Source organism: Coregonus clupeaformis, unplaced genomic scaffold (assembly GCF_020615455.1).
Source record: "Coregonus clupeaformis isolate EN_2021a unplaced genomic scaffold, ASM2061545v1 scaf0007, whole genome shotgun sequence".
NCBI lineage: Eukaryota > Metazoa > Chordata > Actinopteri > Salmoniformes > Salmonidae > Coregonus > Coregonus clupeaformis.
The window spans coordinates 805,041-829,592 of NW_025533462.1; the positions used below are offsets into that span (position 1 = coordinate 805,041).

Here is a 24,552-nt window from a genome sequence, read left to right on the forward strand (position 1 = left end):
CTCCGGAATTCGGTGAAGACCGAATGCGGCCTGCGGGCCAAATGTTTGACACCCCTGATCTAGATGGTCTAGCCTATTGTCATAACGAATTAATGGTTTAATGTTGCTCTTTCAAATTTAAAAAGGAGGCCAATATGAAGCGAAACGTCAGAGAAAATATGCAAGCCATAACAATTTTGAGTCACCCAGTGTCCGGTCAAGGCCCTCCAGCCCCAGTGATTGATCAATATAGGCACACATATTTTTAACCACAACTACAGTGTAAATTTGATCTCTCAGGTGAAATGTAATTGTAAATACAGGGCTCAGGTATCGATTTGATCTCTCAGGTGAATACAGGGCTCAGGTATCGATTTGATCTCTCAGGTGAAATATGCTATGAGGGGCCTTCCTCTTTTGAGGCGTGTTTATCTGCTTACGTGTGTGTGTGTGTGTGTGTGTGTGTGTGTGTGTTTCTCTTGTTCTCAACAAGCCACTGGATTGAAGAGTTAGGCTAGGCTACAAAGAAAGAATATCAGAAACGTAATCATGACCACCCATATAGGCCAAAACAGAAATACGGGTGGGTGTTTTTGTTCTCCCTCCAAATCCATGGTATCTTTTGTCATGAATAAGACTCTAACACTGAGTCCCGAATAAGACTCTTACACTGAACATAACAGCTTTTTCTCTTTCTCACACAGAAGGCGATGATGACCTGCAACCAGAATACAAATTGGCTTTTTCTTTAAGCGCAAGGATGAATCACGGAGAAAAGGAACAGTGCAAGGCCCGGGTATTGATTCAGTTTCTATGGCCACAAATACTTTACTGCATAATAAGCCTATGCTTCAAGCCCATTCCCTTTAAGGCTCCAAATGGCTTTGCCATTATCGACAAATCACTGCTCTCTCTGGTGGAGCAATATGTCAGTGACCAACAGGGAAAAGAGCAGTAGCAACATACCAGCCAACCCTCCCAAAAATGTAGTAGTAATAGTTATTCTCCAGGATTTAGGCTAAGGTCTAGGCGGTATTCTGTACGGAGCTGAAATTGGCCTCTTCCTGAAAGTGCTTGATGGGGAATTTGTTTATGACCTTCAGCGAGAGGAGGAAGTCAATGATGGCTCTCATCCGCACTTCAGCGGAGCGGGCAACTTGACAGAGGGGCAGTGGGCCAACTCCCAGGATTTGCTGTTGTCATCATAACTAAAGTGCCGCACGCTGTTTATCGTTTAATTTGCTTAAGTGCTGCGTACATATTATGAGGCAATCGCTACAAGTAACCTTTTGGCTCCAATGGGAAGAAACCAAAGTTTATCAAGCTATGCAAGATAGGAAAGTCGGATGCACCCGAGAAAAGATTGTAAGTGCTGACACGTTAATGTAAACAATGCTGACACGTCAATGTAAAGAATGCTGATCAACCCACAACACACTTACTTGATTGTGTGCAATGGCCATACCATCTACAAGGGAAAAGTGGATCACTATACCACCAACTCCTGAAAGGAAACTGAAAAATGACTTCTTACAAGCCACCTGCCTAGCTACATGTATTCCATCTAGCCTATTAAGGAATCATAGTAATGAAGAGCATGCCTTGTCTCTTAAAACAGTGGTTTGAGAATAACTTCCAGGCAGATGAAGGATGGAAGTGTCACGAGTTACAAAGCCAGAACCCAGAAGCAGACCAGGACAAGGTAAGTTGAAACGAAGGTGAGTGTTTATTTACAAAGTCAAGAGTGATGCTGAATAATCCAGGGAACAGAGCGGGCGGCGTTGATTAGTTGTTGGGGGTGCAGTGGTTGATCCAATCATGGCTCGGCAGCCGCCGACCACCAGGCAGAGGTTGGATGAAGGCTCCGGACGAGTGACTGCAGATGGAACAAAACGGAGGTAAGTAAACAACAAACCAACAAGGTGCAAAACAACAAAACTAACGCTAGAAGCCCTAAGACTGATACTCTGGTAAACCTACTGTTCATGGCTAACGATCCGGCAGGGAATGGATGTTAGGCCAGAGCCTAAGAAGGGTGATGATCAGGACCAGGTGTGCAGATTGCTGATGGGATGCAGGTGCGGAAATCAAGAGAGCTCCCCGGAGCGTTCCAGAACCCTCGGGAAACTGGAGATCCCGAGCAGAAAAACTAGTCCACAGACAGGACCCGACTCAGACTGCCGGGATCGTTACAGTACCCCCCTCCGACGAACGCCACCGGGCGGACTCCCGGAGCGCCAGGATGGAGGCGGTAGAAGTCACGGATGAGGTCAGCATCTAGGATCTGTCGCCGCGAATCCAACTCCTCTCTTCAGGACCATACCCCTCCCAGTCCACGAGATACTGGAAACCCCGGCCCCGCCGTCTGGAATCCATGATGCGTCGCACCGTGTAGGCAGGACCACCTCCGATCATCCGAGGAGGAGGAGGAGGAGGCGGAGGAGGCAACAGAGGACTGAGGAAAACAGGCTTGAGGCAGGAGACATGAAAGGTGGGATGAACTCTGAGCGTCCTCGGGAGTTTGAGTCGAACTGCCACCGGATTGATCACCTTCTCCACCACAAACGGACCAATGAACTTCGGTAACAACTTCCTAGACTCAGTCCGTAAAGGAAGATCCCGTGTGGCCAACCAGACCCTATCTCCGATGGTGTAGGTGGGAGCGGGGATCCGGCGACGATTCGCCTGGAGCTGATACCGGTCCGAAACTCTAAGGAGTGCCTTTCTGGCCCGATGCCAGGTCCGGTGGCAACACGAATATGGGCCTGAACAGAAGGCACTGAGAGCTCCTTCTCCTGAGAAGGGAACAAGGGAGGTTGGTAGCCATACAGGCACTGGAAGGGAGACATCCCAGTGGCAGATGTAGGGAGAGTATTGTGGGCATACTCAACCCAAGGCAACTGAGAGACCCAGGAGGTAGGGTTGGAAGAGGCCAGGCAGCGTAGCGTGGATTCCATCTTCTGGTTGGCTCTCTCCGCCTGACCATTAGATTGGGGGGTGAAAACCAGATGTGAGACTGACTGTAGCTCCAATGGCCAAACAGAAGGACTTCCAGACAGCAGAGGTAAACTGAGGGCCACGGTCGGAAACGATATCACTGGGCAACCCGTGGACCCTGAAAACCTCCCTAACCAGGATCTCGGACGTCTCCGAGGCAGAGGGAAGCTTGGCAATTGGCACAAAGTGGGCGAACTTGCTGAATCTGTCCACGATAGTCAGAACGACCGTGTTCCCCTCAGAAGCGGGCAACCCAGTGACAAAGTCCAGGGCCAGATGCGACCATGGTCGCCGGGGAATAGGAAGGGGGTGAAGTAGTCCAGAGCTGGGCCGATTGGTACCCTTATTCTGCGCACACACTGGACAGGCAGCAACATAACCCCGAGTATCCTCGGCCATGGCAGGCCACCAAAAACGTCTGCGAAGAAACGCCATCGTCCGAGCCACGCCAGGGTGACAAGCCATCTTGCTGGCGTGGGACCATTTGAGGACCGCAGGACGAACCGACTCAGGCACAAACAACCCGACCGGGTGGACCGTTACCGGGACCGGGCTGCGTCCGAAGAGCCGCCATCACCTCCTCCTCAATCTTCCACCTAACAGCTCCCACGACGCAGTTCCGGGGGAGAATTGTCTCGGTCTTGGACCCACTCTCCTCCGTCTTGGAGAACATCCGAGACAAGGCGTCCGCCTTGCCGTTCTTAGATCCAGGTCGGAACGTCAGGGAAAAAATTGAATCGTCCGAAAAACAACGACCACCTGGCCTGACGGGGAGTTGAGACGTCTAGCCGATTGCACGTAAGCAAGATTCTTGTGGTCAGTCCAGACAATAAACGGTTGCTCCGCCCCTCCAACCAGTGGCGCCACTCCTCCAAGGCAAGTTTCACCGCGAGAAGCTCCCGGTTACCCACATCGTAATTCCTCTCCGCAGGCGAAAGGCGGCGAGAGTAGTAGGCGCAGGGATGGAGTTTACTGTCCGTGGAGCATCGCTGCGACAGGATGGCGCCAACTCCCACATCAGACGCGTCCCACTTCAACGAAGAACTGACGGGCGTGTCCGGTTGAGAGAGAATCGGTGCGTTGGTGAATCGCCTCTTCAAATCCAGAAACGCTCGATCCGCCTCCGGATTCCACTTGAAGCTCCTGATACTGGAAGTCAAGGCCGTTAACGGAGCGGCCACACGGCTGTAATCCCGGATGAATCTGCGGTAGAAATTGCAAACCCCAAAAATCTCTGGAGCTGCAATCTCGTACCGGGCTGGGACCATTCCAGAACCGCTCTAACCTTCTCCTGGTCCATCCTAATCTCTCCCTTGGAGATGATGTACCCGAGAAAGGATGTCGTGTGGGCGTGAAACTCGCACTTCTCGGCCTTCACGAACAGGCGATTCTCCAACAATCGCTGCAGAACCTGCCGGACATGCTGGACGTGGTCGGGAAGGTTCCTTCGAGAAGATCAGAATGTCATCCAGGTAAACAAACACAAAGAGACCGATCATATCTCTCAGGACGTCGTTCACCATACTCTGGAATACCGCTGGAGCATTGGTCAGTCCAAACGGCATCACCTGATACTCGAAGTGACCCATCGGTGTATTGAAACCCGTCAACCACTCGTCTCCCTCTCTGATCCGGACCATGTGATACGCATTGCGTAGGGTCTAACTTGGTGAACACCGTAGCACCCTGTAAGGAGTCGAAGGCAGAACTCATCAAGGGCAGGGGATACTTGTTCTTGACCGTGATGTCATTCAACCCCCGATAATCAATACACGGTCGAAGAGAGCCATCCTTCTTACCCACAAAGAAGAATCCTGCCCCCAGGGGGTGATGACGAGGGACGAACGAGACCAGCAGCTAGGGACTCCTTGATGTAGGTCTCCAAAGCCTCACGTTCAGGGCGGGAGATACTGTATAACCTTCCCTTGGGGTAGACAGCTCCAGGGAACAGGTTGATGGCACAATCATATGGTCGGTGGGGAGGGAGTGACAGAGCCTTCTGCTTACTGAACACTTTCCCCAAATCGTGATATGTCTCGGGAACCAGGGACAAATCTGGGGTTTAGCCTCAATCACCTGACTGGGAACCGAATGGGGACAGGCAGTCTTGAGACAGTTAGCATGACAATCAAGGCTCCAACTCGTTACCTTGCCCGTCACCCAATCGAACGTGGGATTGTGTTCCTTCAGCCAGGGGTATCCAAGGACCAGAGGAACATGGGAAGACGGCAGAATGAAGAATGAAATCATCTCCGAATGATTCCCGACAACAGCATCTTAACCGGTTCAGTCCTCATCGTGATACGTGCCAGACTACTGCCGTTCAGAGTGGTCGCTTCAATGGCTTCCGGCAATTGCTCCTTGGAAAGCCCCAGCTGTTCCACCAACTCGGCATCAAGAAAGCTTCCATCGGCACCTGAATCGATAAAGCGTTAATCGCTAAGCTCTGATTCCTGTTCACAAGGGTAGCCGGGAAACGGGGTCTGACAGAGGTACTGAGAGGTTGAAACTGGCTCGCTAAAAGTCCTCCCAACTTTAGCGAGCCGGGCAGTTTGACGACCGCCGGGAACAAGTGGAGATGTAATGTCCCGAGCTACCACAGTAGAGGCAGCAGTTGGTCTTACGTCTATGTTGACGCTCCTCCTTGGTTAACCCGTGCCGCCCCACTTGCATGGGTTCAGAATCGGGAGAGAGGACCTCTCCACTAATCCTTTGTGGTGGAGAATGATCGACGTGTTCTGGTCCACCACCCGACCCGACTGGGAACTGAGAAGCTGATCGATTGGACGGACCCCATTGCTTCTCCCTCCTTCGCTCTCGGACTCGATTATCCACCCGAATAGACAAGGCTACCAAGCTGTCCAGGTCACTAGGCTCCGGATAGGAGATCAACTCATCCTTGAGCTGCTCCGACAGACCCTGGTAAAAGGCCGCTTGCAGAGACTCCTCATTCCACCCACTCTCCACAGCCAACGTCTTGAACTCGATCACGAAGTCGGCCACGCTGCGAGTTCCTTGGCGAAGCGAAAACAGGCGCCTAGCTGCGTCCCTCCCTCGGACGGAATGGTCGAAGAGCTTCCTCATCTCGGTCGTGAACCCCTGGTATGAAGCCATGCAGGGATCCTGTCGTTCCCAAACGGCTGAAGCCCACTCCAGCGCTCGACCACGCAGCAACTCAATCACAAAGGCTATCCTAGCCTTGTCTGTGGCATAAGAGTAGGGCTGTAGATCGAACACTAATCCACACTGCATAAGGAAGGAACGGCATCTTCCCAGCTCCCCCTCATATTTATCCGGCGTCGGAACCTTGGGCTCACGGAAGGACACAGCTCCAGAAGCGGCAGGCGAGATGGGTGAAACCGGTAGTGGATCCTCCACCGGAAACTTGCGTTGGTTCTGGACCTCCGTCAGACCGGTAGAAAGGTTCCGAACGACAACGCGATCTCCTGTAGTACCGTGCTATGATGGCCCAACATCTTCTCCTGATGGGTAATGGCATGGCGAACAGAGTCCAGGTCCGCTGGGTTCATTACTGGCCGGATCGTTCTGTCACGAGTTACAAAGCCAGAACCCAGAAGCAGACCAGGACAAGGTAAGTTGAAACGAAGGTGAGTGTTTATTTACAAAGTCAAGAGTGATGCTGAATAATCCAGGGAACAGAGCGGGCGGCGTTGATTAGTTGTTGGGGGTGCAGTGGTTGATCCAATCATGGCTCGGCAGCCGCCGACCACCAGGCAGAGGTTGGATGAAGGCTCCGGACGAGTGACTGCAGATGGAACAAAACGGAGGTAAGTAAACAACAAACCAACAAGGTGCAAAACAACAAAACTAACGCTAGAAGCCCTAAGACTGATACTCTGGTAAACCTACTGTTCATGGCTAACGATCCGGCAGGGAATGGATGTTAGGCCAGAGCCTAAGAAGGGTGATGATCAGGACCAGGTGTGCAGATTGCTGATGGGATGCAGGTGCGGAAATCAAGAGAGCTCCCCGGAGCGTTCCAGAACCCTCGGGAAACTGGAGATCCCGAGCAGAAAAACTAGTCCACAGACAGGACCCGACTCAGACTGCCGGGATCGTTACAGGAAGAGTATCTGAATACCAGTCATGGTCTACTGAAGCAATAGGACAAAGATCTCCAGCTGCAGCCTTCAGTCTACTGAAGCGATAGGACAAAGAACCCCAGCTGCTGCCTTCACTGAGTGACACGCTTTGTTGTAGCAGTAACAAACTTGGTTTCTCTTTTTTATTAAAAATCAAGTGCTAAGGGGAATGTAAAAAACAGCCTAGAGTAACATGTCGTGACATGCCTTTCATTATTGTGATGACTATTATTTATCTAATAATTACCTACTATGTTTAATTGTTACTAGATTAAATTAATCATGTAACAATTAACTCATTAGGAATTTGGGGCACCACGGGAGAAGTTGTTTAACGAGTTACCGTTTCCCAAATTAACTCTAAAGATATCTAGATATCTCTTATATCATTTAACAGTAATTTATTAATAATTTACCTTATATCAGTCTCATTCTGAAAGTCGTAGGCTCTTTAAGTCTGCACAAACCCGGGTCTTACTGATCATTCTGTACCACACACATTTATTTACTAACTAATTAAAAATGATAACACAAGATACAAACACATACACGGTATAGGTAGGGATTACAAACGTAATACAATGAAAACGGGTCCCTAGCGGACTAACACAATATGACACTTGTTACAAAAGATGCCGAGTTAAAGAGAGAGAGAGAGAGAGAGAGAGAGAGAGAAAAACACTTGGATACACATGGACCTAAGCTCATAGTAATCCTAATACTTTGCCAGAACTGCCGCCCGTTTGGTAAGAATTAATGCATGTATTTACGTGTTTGTCTTTGTCGTCTCTGTTGGACCCAGGCCTTCGAGGGAAGGGTCGATTGGGCCGTCTCTTTTCAGATGGCCTTTTAGATGTAAGGCTCAGATGTAAGGCTCAGATTGTCCACAAGAGGTCACAATGTCCTTCTTCTTAGTAGTCTGTTTACTTTCACTCGTTCTGGAAGTGGTCTTCTGAGGACGGCTAATCAGCCGTGTCGATGATCCCCTGTGGGGTGATGAGAGCAGTGTAGTAGACAATGGTTTGAAGAGAGTAACAGGATGGTCCCACTTAAATTCACCTTCTTAGATACAGTACTTAGAACAGCTACTCAGCCGTAACATTGTTTGTTAGTTGAGGCAACTTTGTCGTCTTCAACTCGTGTTGATTTTCAGGGTCGGGACCAATGTGGACAAAAGCTGCAGCTTGAGGTCCGTCTAGTCTGATCTGATCATTCTTATCTCAGTCTTTTATGCACTCTGGTAAAGAGGGGGGTTTCCGTCATACTGACACGCTCTCTGAACTCCCTCGGGCGTAGCTAGTTACGAGGCAAAAGTATTACTATCACTATGATTTTGTTAGAAAGCTAAAATCACATTCCTATCTTCATGAAAACATTGTCTTCCTCCTTGATATTTTCTACCCAAGGTAAAGGATGTAAGCCTGATATCCACAGTGTAAAAGCTCTTCAAGTCACAATGTTTTCCTTATAACGCCTTTATACCATTTTTTATCACAAAATAGACATTTTCCATATTCCATTTCTCATCATTCCCAACGTTTGAATGTTGAAATATATTGTCCCAATGTTCATTGTTGGATGTTGAAGTTTTGGGCGCCAAATGTCTCTGAAACAAAGGACATTCCTTTCACCATACTAGGATGCCAGAGATAGGAGAATCTATCTCTAATTTATGGCAGTATTAAGGTGTCAAGACCGGCAAAGTTGTTTACAGACAGATTATTTCACTTATAATTCACTGTATCACAATTCCAGTGGATCAGAAGTTTACATACACTAAGTTGACTGTGCCTTTAAACAGCTTGGAAAATTCCAGAAAATGATGTCTTGGCTTTAGAAGCTTCTGATAGGCTAATTGACATCATTTGAGTCAACTGGAGGTGTACCTGTGTATGTATTTCAAAGCCTACCTTCAAACTCAGTGCCTCTTTGCTTGACATCATGGGAAAATCAAAAGAAAAATCAGCCAAGACCTCAGAAAGAAAATTGTAGACCTCCACAAGTCTGCTTAATCCTTGGGAGCAATTTCCAAACACCTGAAGGTACCACGTTCATCTGTACAAACAATAGTACGCAAGTATAAACACCATGGAACCACGCAGCCGTCATACCGCTCAAGAAGGAGACGCGTTCTGTCTCCTAGAGATGAACGTACTTTGGTGCGAAAAGTGCAAATCAATCCCAGAACAACAGCAAAGGACCTTGTGAAGATGCTGGAGGAAACAGGTACAAAAGTATCTATACCCACAGTAAAACGAGTGCTATATCAACATAACCTGAAAGGCCGCTCAGCAAGAAGAAGCCACTGTGGCCATAATGACCAGCATTATGTTTGGAGGAAAAAGGAGGTGGCTTGCAAGCCGAAGAACACCATCCCAACCGTGAAGCACGGGGGTGGCAGCATCATGCTGTGGGGGTGCTTTGCTGCAGGAGGGACTGATGCACTTCACAAAATAGATGGCAACATCTCAAGACATCAGTCAGGAAGTTAAAGCTTGGTTGCAAATGGGTCTTCCAAATGGACAATGAACCCAAGCATACTTCCAAAGTTGTGGCAAAATGGCTTAAGGACAACAAAGTCAAGGTATTGGAGTGGCCATCACAAAGCCCTGACCTCAATCCTATAGAAAATGTGTGGGCAGAACTGAAAAAGCATGTGCAAGCGAGGAGGCCTACAAACCTGACTCAATTACACCAGCTCTGTCAAGAGGAATGGGCCAAAATTCACCAAACTTATTGTGGGAAGCTTGTGGAAGGCTACCCGAAACGTTTGACCCAAATTAAACAATTGAAAGGCAATGCTACCAAATACAAATTGAGTGTATGTAAACTTCTGACCCACTGGGAATGTGATGAAATAAATAAAACCTGGAATAAATCATTCTCTACTATTATTCTGACATTTCACATTCTTAAAATAAAGTGATGATCCTAACTGACCTAAGACAGGGAATTTTTACTAGGATTAAATGTCAGGAATTGTGAAAAACTGAGTTTAAAAGTATGTGGCTAAGGTGTATGTAAACTTCTGACTTCAACTGTATGTACAAATCAGCTTCCTAATAGGCTACCTGTCACCATCCCACCTTCATTTGGAAAGAAAGAAACTGTCAACAAAGGGTTGAGCAACTTCGGAGTGATCAAACTGAAGCGGCATAAGTTTTGAGGCAGTAGAGTAGAATAGACATGTTTAAATACAGTAGTATTCATATTTTAATGAGCTTGCGAGCGCAATGTACAGGCTGTGGAGAAATAGCGGAAGAAGCAGCCTATTCAGTGTGGGTTTCTACATAAGAGGACAATTAAGCTTCCCGTTGTTTGTGATCACAAACAATGGGAAGCTGTTTGATGCATGGTTGCTGGCTGCGGAGGTGACGCAATAACGTTTTGTGGGCCCATGACATTGAGTTAGTATGACAGGCACATTAGCATATTGAAACATAAACTTCCCCCATCTCTTCATAATTTCCTCAACTCAAGCCAGAGAACTAGGCTATGTGTATAGATAACAGGCGGCCGGTGGAAACTTCATTGGGGAGGACGGGCTCATAGTAATGGCTGGAACGGAATAAAATAAATCAGGGTTCTCTCAGAATAATGTAAGATGGGAGCTGAGCCACCTTATGGACTGTCTGCACCACTATGTATGAAAAAAAGTGTTTTATTATTTTTATTTTATTTGTTATCATTTAAGCCAGGCACCACACAGATAATGGCAGTTAGTTACAGGTGTTCAAAAACGTACAAATCTCTGAGTCCAAAGGGGCTCACTGCCCCCCTCCCCCTGTCCTGCATCCTAAAAATATATAATTTGTATTTATTTTATTTATTTTATTTACATAGTAGTGCAGCAAGTACACAAGGTGGCGCAGCGCCCCTCTTACATTCTTTGGGGAGCACCCAGACTCCATTTCAGCCATTATTATGAGCCGTCCTCCCCTCAGCAGCTTGTGTCATAGATACTAGGCCTACATAGGCCCACATACTGTAGTGCAGTAAATAGCCTAGGCATAGATGCAGTATGCCAAAATATGCAGAATGCCAAAAGATACAGTATGCCAAAAGCAACTCTAACAGTGTACTGGTATAAAGCATGTAGCCTACTGTTACATCTTAGAGCTAAGGCCTAGCCTTTTCAATTGGGCAGTTTTTTCACAAAACACTGAGAGGGCTGTTTGTCTAAATGTCCCACTATAACTTACTTCCTGGCTCTGAAGATGGGTTTACTTGACCTATCAATAGGACCTATTTATTACATTCTAGTACTGATCCATCTTAATTTGCCCCATATGGACAGGAGTGGTCTGGGGGAGCCAGACTGTCTTTGGAAATTACTCATTCAGTAGTTTAGAGATGGAGAGCAAGGTGCACACTGACAGACAGGCTGGATACATACAGTGGGGGAAAAAAGTATTTAGTCAGCCACCAATTGTGCAAGTTTTCCCACTTAAAAAGATGAGAGAGGCCTGTAATTTTCATCATAGGTACACGTCAACTATGACAGACAAAATGAGAAATTTTTTCTCCAGAAAATCACATTGTAGGATTTTTTATGAATTTATTAGCAAATTATGGTGGAAAATAAGTATTTGGTCATTAACAAAAGTTTCTCAATACTTTGTTATATACCCTTTGTTGGCAATGACACAGGTCAAATGTTTTCTGTAAGTCTTCACAAGGTTTTCACACACTGTTGCTGGTATTTTGGCCCATTCCTCCATGCAGATCTCCTCTAGAGCAGTGATGTTTTGGGGCTGTCGCAGGGCAACACGGACTTTCAACTCCCTCCAAAGATTTTCTATGGGTTTGAGACCTGGAGACTGGCTAGGCCACTCCAGGACCTTGAAATGCTTCTTACGAAGCCACTCCTTCGTTGCCCGGCGGTGTGTTTGGGATCATTGTCATGCTGAAAGACCCAGCCACGTTTCATCTTCAATGCCCTTGCTGATGGAAGGAGGTTTTCACTCAAAATCTCACGATACATGGCCCCATTCATTCTTTCCTTTACACGGATCAGTCGTCCTGGTCCCTTTGAAGAAAAACAGCCCCAAAGCATGATGTTTCCACCCCCATGCTTCACAGTAGGTATGGTGTTCTTTGGATGCAACTCAGCATTCTTTGTCCTCCAAACACGACGAGTTGAGTTTTTACCAAAAAGTTCTATTTTGGTTTCATCTGACCATATGACATTCTCCCAATCCTCTTCTGGATCATCCAAATGCACGCTAGCAAACTTCAGACGGGCCTGGACATGTACTGGCTTAAGCAGGGGGACACGTCTGGCACTGCAGGATTTGGAGTCCCTGGCGACGTAGTTTGTTACTGATGGTAGGCTTTGTTACTTTGGTCCCAGCTCTCTGCAGGTCATTCACTAGGTCCCCCCGTGTGGTTCTGGTATTTTTGCTCACCGTTCTTGTGATCATTTTGACCCCACGGGGTGAGATCTTGCGTGGAGCCCCCAGATCGAGGGAGATTATCAGTGGTCTTGTATGTCTTCCATTTCCTAATAATTGCTCCCACAGTTGATTTCTTCAAACCAAGCTGCTTACCTATTGCAGATTCAGTCTTCCCAGCCTGGTGCAGGTCTACAATTTTGTTTCTGGTGTCCTTTGACAGCTCTTTGGTCTTGGCCATAGTGGAGTTTGGAGTGTGACTGTTTGAGGTTGTGGACAGGTGTCTTTTATACTGATAACAAGTTCAAACAAGTGCCATTAATACAGGTAACGAGTGGAGGACAGAGGAGCCTCTTAAAGAAGAAGTTACAGGTCTGTGAGAGCCAGAAATCTTGCTTGTTTGTAGGTGACCAAATACTTATTTTCCACCATAATTTGCAAATAAATTCTTTAAAAATCCTACAATGTGATTTTCTGGATTTTTTCCCCTCAATTTGTCTGTCATAGTTGACGTGTACCTATGATGAAAATTACAGGCCTCTCTCATCTTTTTAAGTGGGAGAACTTGCACAATTGGTGGCTGACTAAATACATTTTTTCCCCACTGTACATAAGAGAGAGTCTGAAAGGGTAGTTGTGAGGATGTCAATTATGCTTACCTGCATTTTTTGCACTAGCTGAAGACATTTCAGAAAAATAGCACACACCAGGCAATAATATTAACAAAAAGGCAAAATCCTTTTCGCTCTTTGAAAGAGAAAACTCTTTCAAATTGAATGAATCTGAATGATAGACAGAAAATGTCTAGCCAGTGCTTTTTCTCCTTTTATCTTCCTTTCATTCTTCCTCTTACTCCTTTGAGGGTCAATTTCCAGGCTGCTGAATAATCCCCTACTAAAATATATGCATTTATTTTGCTACTGTAGCATGTCTCTGTTCCTGCCAAACATAAGCCCACGTAATGGCAGAGGACTAGAGAGAGGGAGAGTAATTTCAGGAAGCCAGTGACTGGTTGCCCCCTCATTCCATTATCCCATTCATCCTACCAACTGTTACCTGATGGCAGAGAGCGTGGGGTAATGTGTCTATAAGACTATGCATGACAGTACAGAACAAAGCACAATGCAATCACAAAGCTGAACTTTTGGCACCACTTTAGTGGATTTTTTATGATGGCATGGGAGGCATTTTGATAAGCCTAGTAGGTAGTAGCAAGTCTGTCCTCCTGACTTCAGAGTGGAATGCCTCTTTGATGTTGTCAGCACAATGAGTCTATAATGAAAGTGGCTGTGCTTTTACTGGTTGGCTCTCCTCTGTGTCTTTCTTATTCAAACACCCACAAGCACAGCCACCGCTGTCCCCTTCCGTTACAACAGTTGTGACTAGATGGAGTACAGCTACGACCGGAAGTTACTTTTCGTAGCAGGTTAGGAGAGCATTTTAACTAACCCTAACCCTTTTCCTAACCTTAACCTAATTCTCCTAACCTGCTACGAAAAAGTCACTTCCGGTTGTAGCTGTATACCACCTAGTCAAAACCCATTACGACGGTTGGATTTTCAAATCCAAACAATGAGAGGTCTCAACTCCCGAGGGAAAAAAAACATTGGAGGGAGAGAGAAATTAGAAAACTAAAAATATTATAAAAAGTAATTTGTTAGCTACATAAAATGTCACCAAACCAAAGGGCAGGTGCTCGAGCACCAAACTAGACCCCTAACTGTGCGCGTGCCTATCTGAGCAAGTGCTTTGGGAATGCTTCATGCAGCAGGTGTGTGAGCGGTCGCGTTCCCATGCTCAGACGTTGCATGCATCAACCAATGGTTGCGTGTCACCGATAGTGTAATTGACTGACAGATTGCTATAACATACAGTATGATGTGGTTAGCTGATACGTAAAATATCTATAGAGGCATTGTAAGATCTGGCATGAGTCAGCAACGCCTGGGCAGAGGGACGTGCCCAGTATCTGACGTGAGGTCAATGGTGCTTTCAAGAGAACTGGGAACTCAAGAGTTTCCGACTTGGATGACCGCTTAAAACGATTTTTCCCAGTCAGAGCTCCTTTTCTTCCGAGTTAACAGTTATCTTGAACGCACTGAAGTCGGAAGTCAGAGATTTCCGAGTTCCCAGCTGGGCATACCATTTACCAGCTTGGTGACCTGATGGGAGGGTATACTACAAAGCAGCGTTTTAGCCAGCTAACTTGCCTAAATATTGTGATATAACTTTTTATTTTTGAGAAAGATAAGCTTGAAACAGGCATGGTCTAATTGATTCAACAAACGAAAACACATTGCTAAGTTGAGCTTTTTTAATGAACGAGCACATCAATAGTTATTTCTGGTTGCTTATCAAGTTAGCTGGCTAACTCATTAATCCTTCTTTGTAGTATAACACTGACATTTTCAAAAAACGTGAGCTAGCTAGTTAGCTAAGTGTTAAATTGTGAAAGGCCAAAATGTAATTGTCACGAGGTTGTGACTAGATGGAGTGCAGCTCCGACCGGAAGTGACTTTTCGTAGCAGGTTAGGAGAATATTTTAGCTAACCCTTACCCTTTTCTTAACCTAAACATAATTATCCTAACCTGATACATAACTTCTCCTAACCTGCTACGAAAAAGGTCACTTCCGGTCGTAGCTATAGCCTGTGTATACCACCTAGTCAAAACCATGCTGGAATTGTGTATTTTTGCAAGCTAGTTAGAGTATTTCGACAACTGGCTAGCTAGCTAAGGGTGCGTTCCAAAATTGGCTATCTACTCCGATTTCAAAGCACTCTCGTCTGAGTAAGTGTGCCAGAGCGCAGAATAACTGATTAATTTACGAATGCGCAACACCCATTGAAATGACGGGTGTCAGTAAGCGTCGGCAAAAAACATGATTAAATTGTTGCCAGCAGCACAGTTACAGTCACCAACGCTCTAACTAGATAACATGAAAACATCCTAACCAGCTCTGCTAGGTAGAGTAAAATGGTCAGAAGTGTTCTCTCATTTGTGTCTGTAAGTAGCTAGCCAACTTTACAGTGAGCTTGAGCGCTTGACTGCTGTTGTGAGGTCAGAACGCTCGGATCAACCCTACTCCGCCAGAGCGTCCAGCGTGCACGCTGAACGCTTCGAATTTACAAATGGACAATCTTACAACGCTCTGAATTTACGAACGGCCAGAGCGCACTCTGGTACTCCATAGTGAATTTACGAACACATCCTAAGTTAGCTTTAGCTAGTGTAGCCGGCGCGGTCTGCTCGTTGCCGACTACTGCGTTGTGTTCCGGTGCACTGAAGACAAGACACTGGCGTACTTGAAGGCACTTTATTGTGTACAACTCTCTCAATCTGTTCAACATCAAAGAGAGAAAATGTTCAAAACTCTACCCTCGACCAGAATCCGCCTAACATAAAAAGAACAACGTGGGCTTCATACAAGAGGATAGAATGACGATTGCTAACTTACAGCTAAACAAAACACGAGGTTAGCTAAGTTAGCAATTTCTCAAACTCTCAAAAATAGCTAAATTCACGACACAGCTTGATTAAATGTACGTACACTCATCATATAATATACATACAAGTTACTATGTGCACTGAAACGTTTTAGTTTTAACAGGTATATCAAGTTTATATCACGCCGAAGTGAACACATACCTCTCTCAGTCGAGTACAATGCAGACTGAGAAAAGCATGACACCCCTCCGTATATAACCAAACCAACACTCTAGAGGGCGCACTTACACAACTAACTCTCCCAATATCTGTAGACTACACGAAATGCCGAACAATACAATATTTTGGTGAAATCAACTCACAAAATAAAATAAAAATAGAAAATGAACGTTGCAAAAATCTGTAATTCTTTGACCTGTTACATTCACCCCTCTTTAATTTCACCAAAATCCTTCACACTTCGAGGGTGGAAAATAACCAAAAACATATAGAATAAAACTCTTGTCCACTTGGTCCAAGATAGCCCTGGGACTCCATTTCCCATATACAGCGTATAAAGCTACTTACAAAGTAAGTTAAAAGAAAACAGCAGTTGATCAGGCTACTGTCCCTTCTAGTGAATATGATGCCTTATACATCATATGAAATCTTGGAACACTTTCCCTCCATTATGAACATCTCATGACTCAGGTCATACTACTGGTAATAAAGACAAATATCTTAATCTCAAAAATGTATCTAAAATAAAGAACGGAAAGACAGTGACCTTCTGACTCCTGTAACAAAACCCTTGGTGAGTGGTTTTTGCACCATGTTCTCTATCAAGCGATCGACTGCCTTAACAACCCTGCCAGTACGTGTTCTGACAACCTGACTTTCAAACCCTTGTACTTGGGAGGGTATCTGACTATCAATCAGTGTAACAGGTGAATTGACGTCCGAAGACCCTGTCTCATCTAAGTCAGGAACATCAACTGGGGCAACAGAGTCAGTGTCAGTCATGTGCAAATCAGGGGGTCACTGGAATCCGACAAGTCTCTCACAGGTGAGTATTCATTTTCCCCTTGGCCTCTGACCTCTTTAGACTGGGCTCGTGGGTGTCAGTTGAACAGACTTCCTGGACAGAGAGTGGGGCATCTCATTCTCCATCTCAGACTCATCAGCTTCTCCAATAGACTCAGAGTCAGAGGATGCGTTTAACCACGAACATGTACGGTCCTCAGAAGCATCTACTGCTAGGCCACTCAAAGCATCAACAGAAGGAGGCTGAAACTCACTGGCCACATCCGAGGCAGCTCCATTCGTCTCTTCATCGCTTAGTTCTGGCATGGGCAAGAAGCTCACGTCCAACATCAAATTCCGATGAACAACTTTTGTTTTCCCACTTTCGTCTCTGACTTTGTAAACGTGAGTCTGAGGGTTCCGGTCTATGATGGTATACATAGTGGCTTCCCACTTATCCGCTAACTTCCTCTTCCCTCTCTCTGCTTTATTAGCTAACAAAACTCGGTCGCCAACGTTCAAGTGGGTTCCACGAACTCTCTTGTTGTAGCCATCAGCTTGATGTTGCTGTCCTTTCCTCGCATGCTGCTGAGCTATGTCGGCAGCCACATGGAGGTTCGCCATCAGTTTCTCTGCATAGGTCTTATAATTCACCACGACTGGATCCCTCAAGACTTGTTTGAAGACCATGTCTACTGGGAGTCTGGGGACTCGACCATACATCAAATAGAATGGAGGATATCCAGTTGTTTCATGAGTGGTGGCATTATACGCAAAAGTCAAAGTCTGTATCTGTTGGGCCCAGTGTTGCTTAGCTGTCAGGGGTAGGGCACGCAACATACTGCCAAGTGTCCTATTGAACCTTTCGGTTTGCCCATTTCCCATGGGATGGTATGCTGTTGTATGTGTTTTCATAATCCCTGTGAGGCTGAGGAGTTCAGCTATGAGTTTGCTTTCAAAATTGGCCCCTTGATCAGAATGTATTCGCTCTGGGAAACCGTAGATGCAGAATACGTTATCCCATAACTTCTTTGCTATTTGCTTTGCAGTTTGGTTTACGCAGGGAAAGGCATGAGCCAATTTTGTAAAGTGGTCTGTTATGACTAACACATCGACAGATCTTTGCTTACAGTCCTCAGCACTCCAAAAATCAATGCACACCAGCTCCATGGGTGCCGAAGTGCGAATGCTCTCCAAGGGAGCTCGGGCAGCTGGTTCAGGGGTCTTTGCAAGGATACAGCGTTGGCAGCATTTCACATATTCCTTGATGTCTCTTCCCATTTGCGGCCAGAAGAAACGCTGTCGGGCGAGGTGTGCTGTTCTAGCCTGCCCTTGATGCCCAGCGAAATAATGCACACCAGCGAGAGCTTTGGCCTTCAAGCTAGCAGGCAGCACAAACTGATACCTCTTCTCTCTGCTTAATGGGTCTTTGGTTACCCTATATAGGACTCCGTCCTGGACTTTTAGATGATGCCACTGCTTGCACAGTGTCTGGGTCGTAGAGCTAACCTCCTCCTCCCTCGCCTAGGTGGTGGCTCACCCCTCTGAATGAGTGGCAGGACTTCCCTGATAACTGGATCTATTTCCTGGCTGTGCCTCAGCTCGCCGATGGAGAGGGCTGGAAGTGTGTCTTGTTCTGAGGGCACCGCCTGGGGAAGAACATTGAGAAACTGTGTTGCTCTTATCTCTGCTCCCCTTTCCCACTCTACATGAGCTTCACAAGCAGATTTCACATGAGAGGGTTCTTGACTGCCGGCCAGCCTGTCTTGAGTGGGGTCCATAGTTACACAGCACCCTGCATCAAGTGCCTGGAGACACTGGGTCTTACTCCGGAAGAGATCTTGGACTTTCTCCTCTTTGGTTCCCTCCGCCTCGGCCCAAAAAGACTTCCATAGGGCTCACTGATCAACCTTTGGCTCACTGATTTAGCAAACGGATCTCTACTCAGGGCATCTGCCACAATGTTCTTTACCCCAGGAATGTGTTTGATACTGAAGGTGTAGGGGGAAAGCTTTGCCACCCACCTCTGTTCGCAAGCATCAAGTTTTGGTTTGGTCATTATATAGGTCAAAGGATTATTGTCGGTCCACACTGTAAAAAGTGTGGCCTTTCAACCAGTGGCTGAATTTTTCACAAACACTCCATTTGAGCGCCAAGAACTCCAGTCGGTGAGCAGGATACCTCTTTTGTGAGCCAGTGAGGGTCTTGCTGGCAAAGGCGATCGGGCGTGCCTTCGTTTCTCCTTCTGGTATCTGGGACAGAACCGCCCCAAGGCCATCAAGAGACGCATCAATGGACAGAACCAAGGGCTTAGTAAAGTCTGGATGGCTAAGGACCACACAATTCAGGAGCTTCTCCTTAAGGCCGGCGAAAGCGGAATCGCAGTCAAGGGTCCAATCCGCAGGTTTGAGCTTTCTGTAGACTCCCGCATTCTGACTGTACTTCCCGGCCTTTCCTCTCCGTTTCTGGCCAGCTGTGAGAGCAAACAGGGGTTTTGCGATGGAGGAGCAATTTGGTATGTAGTGTTGGTAATAAAATACCATCCCCAGGAACGACTTCACTCTGCGAACTGAAGGAGTGCAGCCATCATCTTCCATCAAGTCCCTCTTTGACATTTTGGTGATGACCTCGACCTTCTCTGGGTCAACAGCAACACCGTCACTGTCAACGATGTGTCCGAGAAACTTCACAGATCTCCGCAACAGATGGCATTTTTTGGACTCAACTTTAGATTGTGCTCCCGTAGCCTCTGGAAAACAACCTCTAATCTGCTGAGGGCCTGCTGTTCATTGGGGGCAAATATCAAGAGATCATCTAGGTAGCACAAGAGACTGCTGAAGTTAAGATCGCCAAAGATACTCAGCATCATCCTCATGAAGGACGCTGGACTGTTGCAAAGCCCCTGTGGCATTCTGTTATACTCGTGCAGGCCTAATGGTGTTGTGAAGGCGGTATACTTTTGTCCTCCTCATGCATGGGAAAGTTATAAAATCCAGACGTGAGGTCCATGGTGCTGAAGACAGCATTACCGCCAAGGGCAGCCAAGCAGTCCGATTGATGGGGCAAAGGGATGAGCATCCTTGATAGTTCTTGCATTCAGCCATCGAAAGTCTGTGCATATCCGGAGGTCGCCATTTTTCTTCCAAACCATCACGAGTGGAGAAGCATATTCACTCATTGATTTCCGTATGATTTCCTGTTCCTCCATCTCGGTGAGAACTTGGCGCAGCTTTTGATAGTGGGCTGGCGGCACTCTGCGATATGGAAGACGGAAGGGACGGTCGTCAGTGAGGCGGATCCTATGGGCAAAGCCCTTGGCTTCTCCACAGTCAAGATTATGCTTTGAAAATATATCCTGATATTTCTCCAGCAATGTCACAAGTTGGAGCTTGGTGGAGGGGCTCGCTTCACAATGATCAATGTCGACATTTCCTAGACCAGACTTCTGCAGTCTGTCTTTCAGGTCACCGTTGTCGTCCTGTTTCACATGAGTCACTCCAACAGAGCCAGCATCACTCTGACAGGAACCCTGGAACAGTGTGAGATCTTCAGCTGCAACACAAGTAGAGACGTCCGCAAGCTTGCTGTTCCTTTTCAGTGTGAGTGGTTTGTCTGAGATATTAGTGATTTTCATGGGAGTCCAGCCATCTCCCCATAGCGGTGTTACCACTCTCCCCACCATAATGCCCCGAGGCACACACCTGGAGGTTGTAGGCTCCACCATAACTGTACTCCCAGGTGACTTGGGTATATTACTTGGCAGTCTTCCCCACAGCAGGTACTCTTGTTTGGGAAGGAGAGTCACCGCCTGAGTTAGCTTCACTGTCCCTACTTTTCCTGGAACATCTTCACCCCTCCATCTTGTGAGACTGGTCATCATTTCTAGAAACTGTTCGCCATCTGGAGACCCTTTTGTGTTGCTCGAGATAAGTGTCCAATAACTGTTCTCGTTTTCAGCTGATGCAGTACACGTTTCAACATGTTGGTGCCTACTATTATGTCGTCTTTCTGACCAGTGATCACCAGAACTGGGACCATGCACTTCACCCCATACAGACTTAGTTCCATGTCATACATGCACTTGGGGCGCACTTGTACTCCTCCACAGCCAACAAGGATGATATGCTGTGAGAGTTCTTGATGTGGGGTCAAGACGCTATCCGATAGTAGTCTCTGCTCTGCCTCTTCACTTATCGTGCAGGCCATTGAGCCTGTATCGAGGAGCCCTTGCAACTGAGCACAGCCATTAACTGTCACCGGTGCGTGAAATAACTCACTGAACGTCTCAACTCTGTGAATATTCTGAACAATTACCGTGCAATTATCAGACATTGCTTTACAGACATTGACATACATCTCCTTCAATTCTTCACTTTCTTCAAGGGTTGAATCTTCAACGCTCACACATCCCCTTTCCGTATGTGAGCTATCTAGTTTAAACTGGCTCCACCTTGCTCAGAGTTAGGTGATGTGTGCGTTAACTGTGGCTGAGCGTTCATTCTTGGCCGGCGCTGTTGGCATTCTCTCTTCCAGTGGCCGGGCTTGTAACAGCCCATACAGAGGTTCGCCTGTCTACAGTGTGCAGTAGTTGAATGTTCGGCAGACTGACAGACTTTACATCTACTCTGAACAATGGCTGCTGGCCCCTGCTTGGTGGCACGACTGCTGTTGTGTGTGCCGTCTGCTCTAGCACACGGTCCAGCAAGCCAATGAGAGACTGCATGCAGATGCTCTCTGTCTGAGGAGAGGATGGAAGCCCCATTGCCTTTGGGTAACCAGTAAGGTCTGTTGGGTTTTCAGCAGCGACTGTCTCTGTGGTTAATGCCTGAGCATGTGCACCAATGTTCTTTGGCCGATAAGATTTGGCTTGACACATTGTTCTAGCCTCTCTCTGATGTTCAACGAGGTGTTCCTGAATCTCATTTGCTGTCCACTTTTCAGCTGTTTTGCACTTTAGGACACTTGCAAGAGCGGGGTCGGGACAGTGTTTCACCAGCATCATTGTGACTTCGTGAGAGGGGTCCTCAATGTTTCGCCCCTGCCTTCTCAGACACTCATCTGCGACATCCACAGCCTTGTTCAAGCGTATCCAATAGTCCATGGGACTTTCTCCAGCCAGAGGAAGTGTGTTATAGAAATCTGCTAAAGGCATAGAGGAGTAGGTTAACTCACTGAAATGTTGTTTCAGAATATCAAAGACGAGCTTGGAGTTCTCAGCTGGCTGCAGCGATGGCATACTGCGCAGGGTAACTTTAACAATGTCTCTAGCCTTTCCCATTAGTCTTGACATTATCTCCTGGGAGTGCTCTTGCGGGTGTACACCCCTCTTATTCAGGTAAACGCTCATAATCTCTTCCCACTCATGCACTGTGTGTTTGTCTGTTCCATCACCCCTGAAGTACGGCGGCTCTTTGACATCTGTCTTCATGACTAACTTTACTCCTGTCATGTTCAAATCAGACTGTCCATATCCTAAGTTCAGGCTAGGAGTGGTTTGGTTATCTGCACTACCAACAGATCTCTGTAATTGGCTAGCAATGTTCTCTCCTATTTCATGAGCTAACTGTGTGATGAGACTCCCTAGGTCTGCAGAACTCACATGTGAACTAGACACTGGCTGACGTGGAGAATGTTCATCTGTTTGGGTGTGAGTGTATGAAAATGCAGGACAGCCCACTGAACTAACGCTGCTTGCAATGTCTGGAGCATCTCCTAAGCTACGCATGTGTGGTGCGGGGGAATATTCATCAGTGCGTAAGCGTGTGGACGAGAGTACAGGTCTGCCTAGTATACCAGCACCCCTAACCGGCGTGCTCTCCACCATACTCATAAATCTGCCCCTCCCCAGGCTTACCCCTGCAGCATCTCCAACACTAAATGGTGTCTGCGCATCCTTACCATCAGTCATTTTTTTTTTTTTAAATAGAAAGTTGTAATAGACTATGGTAATGATATGTGAATCACCAGAACATGTGAATATGATTTTTTTTTTTTTAAATGATAGAAGTAGCTGAGGTAAGCAATTAAGAGCTACAATTTACACATTAATGTTTGCCCTTATACTTGTAACGTTCCGAAGAGGTTCCTACTCGTCACAGCAACCACCGGCGATCACCCTGGCGATGATCTGAAGCGAAGATAATCCGGGTCACGGCACCAATGTAGCCGGCGCGGTCTGCTCGTTGCCGACTACTGCGTTGTGTTCCGGTGCACTGAAGACAAGACACTGGCGTACTTGAAGGCACTTTATTGTGTACAACTCTCTCAATCTGTTCAACATCAAAGAGAGAAAATTTTCAAAACTCTACCCTCGACCAGAATCCGCCTCTCTCAGTCGAGTACAATGCAGACTGAATATAATCACATTCAAAAATCCAAGGAATAAAATACAACATAATTGGAAAATAAACATAGCATCTGGTGTATATCTTATGTATGTGTCATATTGCATGTTATCTCTGCCAAAAACTCTGAGCTTTTAGCCTTTACATTAATACTGTGCAACATGACATAAACCATCTTTCAAATAGGTAATACATACAGTAATATGCACGAAGCAACATGTAATCCTTCACATTTGAGCTTTTCAGTGCCATTAAACACTAATCAATACATGAAAACATTTTAAATGAACACATATTTTTAACCTGATATAGGGAATACATACCTGTTCAACATCAAAGAGAGAAAATGTTCAAAACTCTAACCTCGACCAGAATCCGCCTAACATAAAAAGAACAACGTGGGCTTCATACAAGAGGATAGAATGACGATTGCTAACTTACAGCTAAACAAAACACGAGGTTAGCTAAGTTAGCAATTTCTCAAACTCTCAAAAATAGCTAAATTCACGACACAGCTTGATTAAATGTACGTACACTCATCATATAATATACATACAAGTTACTATGTGCACTGAAACGTTTTAGTTTTAACAGGTATATCAAGTTTATATCACGCCGAAGTGAACACATACCTCTCTCAGTCGAGTACAATGCAGACTGAGAAAAGCATGACACCCCTCCGTATATAACCAAACCAACACTCTAGAGGGCGCACTTACACAACTAACTCTCCCAATATCTGTAGACTACACGAAATGCCGAACAATACAATATTTTGGTGAAATCAACTCACAAAATAAAATAAAAAATAGAAAATGAACGGTTGCAAAAATCTGTAATTCTTTGACCTGTTACACTAGCAACAACATGATGACTCAAACTTACCACGGAGTTCTTCATTGTTGACTTCACCGTAAATCCTTCGGTTTTCAGCTCCAGGGCTCTCATATTTGTGCACATGGGAAAGGCAATAATGATACAAACTAAAACACTAACACGTTTAAGGACTAGCTGAACTCACATTTAACTAAGTTTGACGTTTTCACTAAGCAACATTAGCTACACCTCTGCCTCTGTTAGAGTTTTAAAGGTTTACTTTGAAGACACGTTCTGTTGCTATGCATGGTATTTCCATGTTGCCATGGAAACGCCACGCTGTGCGCGCTCCTCCTTCCTGCTGTAGCCAGAAAAAGCTATATGTGCAGATGTTATGCCTACTTCTGATGGTCTATTCTGAAAAACATGTTGATATAACCATCAACACTGTACTGTTGGCTACTGCACTGA

General features: G+C 46.1%; 1 protein-coding gene across 1 annotated transcript in view; it reads right to left on the reverse strand.

Annotated features, from left to right (window-relative positions):
- LOC121538732 (parkin coregulated gene protein homolog) overlaps positions 1–24,225 on the reverse strand; it is a 261,418-nt gene extending 237,193 nt beyond the window's left edge. Inside the window, exon 1 of the mRNA XM_041846891.1 lies at positions 24,151–24,225. Within this exon, the coding sequence (XP_041702825.1) occupies positions 24,151–24,225 (75 nt within the window). The remainder of the gene's footprint in view (positions 1–24,150) is intronic.
- Between the last annotated feature and the right edge of the window lie 327 nt (positions 24,226–24,552).